General features: G+C 39.4%; 1 protein-coding gene across 1 annotated transcript in view; it reads left to right on the plus strand.

Moving 5' to 3' along the window:
• The window catches only part of PKHD1 (PKHD1 ciliary IPT domain containing fibrocystin/polyductin), a 774,619-nt gene that overhangs the window by 36,024 nt on the left and 731,340 nt on the right, over window positions 1–7,255 (plus strand). Inside the window, exons 13-14 of the mRNA XM_007936280.1 lie at window positions 4,683–4,824; window positions 5,188–5,272. Of these exons, the coding sequence (XP_007934471.1) occupies window positions 4,683–4,824; window positions 5,188–5,272 (227 nt within the window). The remainder of the gene's footprint in view (window positions 1–4,682; window positions 4,825–5,187; window positions 5,273–7,255) is intronic.

Below are 7,255 nucleotides of genomic sequence, written 5' to 3' on the forward strand. Positions count from 1 at the left end.
AAAAGTTGTCCTTGAGTCAATTCCATCTCACAGCAACTCCATGTGTGTCAGGGTTTTCCATGGCTGATTTTTCGGAAGTAGGTCATCAGGCCTTCCTTCCAAGATGCCTCTGGGTAGACTGAAATAACCAATATTTTGGTTAACAGCTAACCGTGCTAACAATTTCCACCACCCAGGGAGTCCATAGCTATCCCTTATTGAGCACTTAGTACATTTCAGGCTCTTTATGAAGAGATTTTAGGATTCCTTAGTCCTCAATAGGAGCTCTGATGCCATAGCACTGGGCTGCTAACCAGAAGGTTGGCTGTTCAAACCCACCAGTTTCTCCATAGGAGAAAGATGAGGTAGTCTGCTTTGGTAAAGATTTACAGCCTTGGGAACCTGATGGGGCAGTTCTAGTATGTCCTAAAGTGTTACTGTGAGTTGAAATTGACTTGATGGCAGTGGGTTTGGTTTTGCTTTTAGTCCTTAATATATTGTTCCTATTTATAATTAGCCCCATTTTGATGTGTGTGAAAGAGAAGGCACAAGGGCATTAAGAAATTGTTCAAAGCCCCATATCTAGTAAGTGGCAGACCTGGAAGCCACAACTGTCTGATTCTAGAGCTTTTACTCTGAACCTTAGCTAGTATTCAATATATTGCACCCATGCTTTTGCCCTCAGGCTTTGCTTTATACACCAAAAAAGAGACTTCTGGAAAAGAAATAAGGGAAACAATACCATTTATAATAGCTGCTAAAAAGGTAAAATATCTAGGAATAAATCTTACCAGAGACACTAAAGACCTATAAAAAGAAAACTATAAAACGCTACTAAAGGAGACAACAAGGGCTCTACATAAATGGAAGAACCTGTCTTGTTCATGGATAGGTAGACTGAATATTGTGAAAAGTCAATACTACCTAAAGCAATCTACACATTTAACGCAACCCTGATCCAGATATCGACAAATTTTTTTAAGGACATGGGATAACCAATTACTAACTTCATATAGAAAGAAAAGAGACCTCAGATAAGCAGAACACTTCTGAAGAGGAAGAACAAAGTGGGAAGTCTCACACTCCCAGATCTTAAAACCTACTATACAGCCACAGTAGTCAAAACAGTGTGGTATTGGTACAATGATAGACAGATTGACCAATGGAACAGAATTGAAAACCCAGAAATAGACCCATCCATCTATGGACAGTTGATCTTTGACAAAGATCCAAAACCCATTAAATGGTGGAAGAGACAGCCCCTTTAACAAATGTTGCTGCAAAACTGGATGTCCACTTGCAGGAAAATGAAACAAGACCCATATCTCACCCCACACACAAAAAACAAACTCAAGCTGGATCAAAGACTTAAATGTAAAACTCAAAACTATACAATTCATCAAAGATAAAAGAAGGGGAAATACAGGATCACTAATTTATGGCATAAATAGACTATCAAATATAACCCAGAATGCACAGGAGGTGGAAGAGAAGCTAGATGACTGGGACCTTTTAAAAATTAAATTCTTATGCAGATCAAAAGAATTCATCAAAAGGGTAAAAAGAGAACCTACAGATTGGGAGGAAATTTTTGCCTGTGACATATCTGACAAAGGACTTATCTCCAAAATCTATAGAAAACTTCGACACCCAACACCAAAAAGATGAACAATGCATTTAAAAAATGGGCAAAAGACTTAAACAGACACTTCCGTAAAGATGATATCCTGGTGGCCAACAAACACCTGAGGAATTGCTCGTGATCTTTAGTCATTAAAGAGATGCAAATCAAAACAACGATGAGATATCATTTCACCTCAGCAATAATAGCAAAGTTCAGAAAATAACAAATGCTGGCAAGGTTGTGGAAAGATTGGAACTCTTGTGCATTGCTGGTGGGATTGTAAAATGGTGCAACCATTGTTGCAAAAAGCATGGCGTTTCCTTAAAGAACTGAGAATGGAAATACCATTTGACTCAGCAACTCCATTACTAGGAATATATCCTAAAGAGGTGAGAGGCAGGGCATGAACAGATATATGCACACCTATGTTCATCACAGCACAATTCACTATAGCAAAGAGGTAGAAACAACCTAAATGGTCATCAACGGATGAGTGGATAACCAAATTATGGTATGCTCACACAATGGAATACTATGCTACATTAAAGAACAATGAAAGATACATGAATCATCTTACAACATGGATGAACCTGGAGGACATTATGCTGAGTGAAGTAAGTCAATCACAGGACAAATACTGTATGAGCCCATTACTGTAAAAAGACAAAAGAAGGGTTTGCTTAAGAAAGGGAACTCACTTTGTAGGTTACTGGGGTAGGGAGGGAAGGAGAGGGATTAATTTCAGGCTAGTTGGGGGCCACACAATGACGTGGGTAAGGGGAGGGATGGTATAGAAAGAGTCTGTGACCACAATGATAACATTTGGAAAAGGGAGATCAGCAAATTGTGCATATAAGATACAGATGACAGACGCTAATACCAACCAGTATTACCACAATACAGCATCACCATTAACACCAAACACCAGGCTACAGATAAACACATAAACATCTGAGAAGATCAGATGGGGGTCAGTGAACAGGATTATAATCTAGACCAAGGATAGATTCAGCTGAAGCTAATCTTGCACAGATACCAGTGATACAAAATACCGGCAATCCTTACAGAAACAACAGAAGACAGTCATAGAGTAATCCCTCACAGACAGCCAGAAACCATGGGAGAGAGATTCAATGCATCTACCGAGTCAGGAGCATAGTACCGGGGAACACCAGACTCAATTGGCACAAAAAATATATAAAAGTCTTTTTCCTCATCCTACATTGGTGAGTAGTGACTGGGGTCTTAAAAGCTTTCAAGCAGCCATCTAAGATGCAGCTAATGGTCTCCTATTGTCAGAAGCGAAGAAGAGTGCAAAAAACAAGGGCATTTGGAAACAATCCACCCTAGGACATGATGGACCTCCAGACCAGAAGGACTAGATGGTGCCCAGCTACCAATGCCAACCACTCAGGAAAGGATCAAAACTGGAGATCCTGGATAGAGTGGGAGGAAAAACATGGAACAAAATCCAAAAACACAATAACGACCAGAATTACTGGTCAGATGGAGTCTGTTGAGACCCCCAATACTATGGCCCTGGGAAACATTTTGGGTCTGGAATAAAACTCACTCCCAGGGGCTGGCTCTCATCCCAATAGTAAACAAGATGTACACACAGACCACTCAACTCAGGGTGACACACCCACATACTCTATGGAGATGCGTGCCTTGGAGCAATTGACCACGGAGCACCAGAGGGGCAACATTAGCAAGGAGGAAATGCAGGACACACAGGAGTGCATAACTATGAGGGGCACGGTGTGTGTGTGTGTTATTGGGCAGGGAGGGGAGGACACTGGGTTAGGGTTGGGGATGGTAAATGGGGAGAAAGAAAAAAAAGAAAGATTAAAAATATTGCCAATTTTCTGAAAGGAAGGGGCTTTAAGGAATGGAATTCCTTAACTGGATGTTAACAAATATTGGAGTCCATTTCCTGCTTTGGGAAGCACAAAGGCAAGTCAAGCCCAAAGCACATGATCACTTTTTCCTCCTTTTACTCAACCACATCATTAGTTTCAGCTTTTGCATTTTCCCCAGGACCTGGTTCTCTTCCTTGGCATTCCCATTAAAAAGGACTTCCTATTTTTCTCTAGGAGCTCTGATGTCCTCTGAAAGTCTCTCATTTTATCATTCCTTATCAGTTCTCTCTTTTGGAAATGCTACATCCTATAGCAAAGAGTATTTTCCGCCCTCTAGAATTTTTGCGTTATCTAAAGAGCCAATCACTAGAAGAAAACCAAAAAACCAAACTCACTGCCTTCAAGTTGATTCTGACTCAAAGTAACCCCTCCTTGGGTTTCCGAGGCACTATTGCTAGTGAAGTAGATTGCCCAATCTTCCTTCTCAGGAGTGGCTGGTGGGTTGGAACCACCAGTTTTCTGGTTAGTAGTCAAATGCTTTTAGCACTACACCACCAGAGCTCCCTACATAACCAGACCAAACCCAACCCACTGCCATTAGGTCAATTCCAATTCATAGTGAGCCTAAGGACAGAGTAGGACTGCCCCATAGGGTTTCCAAAGAGTAGAACAACCTCATAGGATTTACTGAAGCAGACTGCCTTATCTCTCTCATGCAGCAGGTGGTCCCATGGACTTCCTCCATGGACTTTAGCATCTTACATCTCAACTTAATTGTGGAATGAGAGGCTTTGTTCCCTATTGAGGAACTGTTCCCTGTTGAACTGCTGACCTTGTGGTTAGCAGCTGAATATCTTTAACCACTGAGCCACCAGAGCTCCTTGGTATAGTAGAGAGTCAGCTAAAATGACGGAAATCTTCAATGAGATGGAATGACACAATAGCTGTACAATGGGTTCAAACATATTATGAAGATAGGTCAGAAGTGGACAATGTTTTGTTCTGTAGTACATAAAGTTAGCATGAGTCAGAGCCAATTCTATAGAACTAATAACAATAACAAAATACCTCTTACATTACTATTCCATCTGGAACTTAATTGACTCACCTTTTCAGATAATACCTCGATCATTTTCTATTCTGTAATCTAAAGTAAAGTAGTCCCCAATTTGGGGAAGAATGCTTTCTGATGTTTATGAGTTGTCCATACCTTACAGGTAACCGAGGGCTTCTCTTTGAAGTTGGAGATGCTGCTGAGGGCTTGGACCTGACTGAAGCCACCTCTGGGTATAGGTGGCAGATTGTCCCCAATGCTAGTTCTCCATCTGGATTTTGGTCAAAGGAAGGAAAACCTTTCAGGTATGTTGTAGTTCCCAGGAAAAGTGGGGATTCCATAGCAAAAGCATCTTTGCTAGCCTAGGTCAGATGAGGATATGGATAAGTAAAGTAGTGAGATTTCCAAGGGAGCATTTATAACACCAGCCAATTCAACAACACAGTTTGATCAGTGTTCTCAGCTGATATTGGACCACGATGCTAGTGCATCACACACTTTTATAGGTATATCCCCCAAATTTGATCAATTTGTAAAGTTTATATTTTCTTCAACTTGACTTATAATCTGCTTCAGAGATGATTGTCAGTTTGAATACTGAGCTGAGAAGGTAGGCCAGGAGACTTCGTAGACAGCAGTGTAAAACTTGCTGCAGGTTGTATGGTTAGGGGTAAAGCTAACATCTTGCTGATGCCCACAGAAGATACAAAATTTGCCCTTTGGGCATATAAGAGAGCAAAGGCTGAACAGCAAGTACTATTGGAACAATCACCTGGTGCTGAAGGTCAATTCAATGATTGTGGGAAATTCTTATGGATTCTGAGAGACACTGTTTTCTGTTACAGTGACTGTATTGTGATTATGGTTTCTGTTTAGTGTTGTTTTGAATCTTTATGATGTGGTTGAAATTTCTAGTATTTTAAAGTGAGCTTAAAAATATAGAACATTTGAGAATTGCACAGGCACACTGTTCCCTTTGTGTGCTCTCAGTGTTTATATACAGGGAGGGATCCTTTACTGTGCAAGTAATCTTCTCTTTTCAAAACCTTTCTTTGAAATCTTTCAAAATCAAACCAGGTTTGATGTTGGTCACCACCCCTCCGTGTAAATTTCAGGACATCTGTGACCTCCTCCATGGAGTTTTGCATCTTGCATCTCAACTAAATTGTGGAATGAAAGGCTTTGTTCCCTGTGGAGGGAATTTCAGGTGATGAAGAAACAAAGTAGGGAAGGTATTCTGCAAACTTCAGGAACAGTGTGTCTATTGTCCCTTCTGTCTTATAAGCTAGGTGCTGCATCCAGCCTCTGGCTGCACTTATAAGGATGTTTAACTACCAGTTCATGGTTTTAAAGTGGTAGTAACTTGTGGTCCTTTGTAGCACCTAAGAATATACCCTTATCATAGCTTTAAGAAGCCCTTGTAGTGCTACAGTTAAGAGCTTCGTTGTTAATGATGGAAAGATTGGCATTTCTAGGCGTTGTTCTAACCATTGTACATGAAGGCATTTTTATTTAATTCTCAAAATAAACTTATCACTTGGGACAGTTATTATCTCCATTATACAAACAAGGCAGGAAAACTTAGGGGATTTTCTCAATGCCATGAAAAAAGTGATTGGGAACAAGTGAGAGTTGGCAATGGCTGTGTACACAGGAGGTTGGTTAAGTGCTTGGCTACTAAGTACGAGGTTGACGATTAAACTCCCCCCCCAGAAGCTTGGTGGAAGAAAGACCTGGTGGTCTGTTCCTATAAAGATTATAGACAAGAAAATCCTATGGGGCAATTCTACTCTGTCACATGGGGTTGCTGTATCGAAATCCCCTCGATAGCACCAAACAACATCATAGCTTTTGAAGACCATTGATAATATTCAAATGGAAAACTTTCAGCTATATTTAGTGTGTGGGGATCGTTAAGGAGAGAGTTAGAGCACTTCAAATGATAAAAGCAAACAAACAAAAAATGAACAAAAACCGTTTTCTCTATGACCTGCAGGGTGTCTTCCTTTAATCAACATTTTGAGAAGTCACAAAGCAGACAGCAACTCTTTTTCCATTTTCTTTCTCATTTGTTCGCTTAAAATTTAAAATTTTAACTTAAGAAAACTAGAGTATTTATTTTTTGATTAATTAATCAGTTTTATTACATTGATTAACTTTTCAAATAGTTCTTTTCAAAAACTATTTTAAAAATGAAAATTCTTTCCAAAGATGAAAATAACATCTACATGTACATTAAAGCAAAATAATAATTAAAAAAGCTCTTTATATAAATGATTAGAAGATTAAAAAAAATAACATAAGCAGAAAATACTTTTGGTTTATTTCTTCAAGCACTTAAATCAGGAAGATATTTTGGTGAAATCTGTCTCTAATACTGTGTCACTAGAATTGATTTTAAATGTAAAAAAATATGATCTTATTTATAAAATGTTTCATAAAGTTTCCTGAAATCTTCCTCAAAGTTGCATTTTTTGGCTTTTAAATTTGCAATTGTTAACATCTTCAGTCAATTCTTCTCCATGGTCCATAATATTTTTAATTCAGAAAGCACTCTCTGCAGGTATTGAGGTCTCTGTTAAGCTCAGAGCAGGTTTTGCTTGGCAATTTCTCTTCATTTCTAATAATAAGAAAAATATTTAGCATAGTGCCTAAGGCACTTGACTGCTAACCAGAAGGCTGGCGGTTCAAACCCACCAGCCACTCCTCGGAAGGAAGGTTGGGCAATGCTACTTC

The sequence above is a fragment of the Orycteropus afer genome, unplaced genomic scaffold (assembly GCF_000298275.1).
Source record: "Orycteropus afer afer isolate SDZICR_OR568_19922 unplaced genomic scaffold, OryAfe1.0 scaffold00034, whole genome shotgun sequence".
NCBI lineage: Eukaryota > Metazoa > Chordata > Mammalia > Tubulidentata > Orycteropodidae > Orycteropus > Orycteropus afer.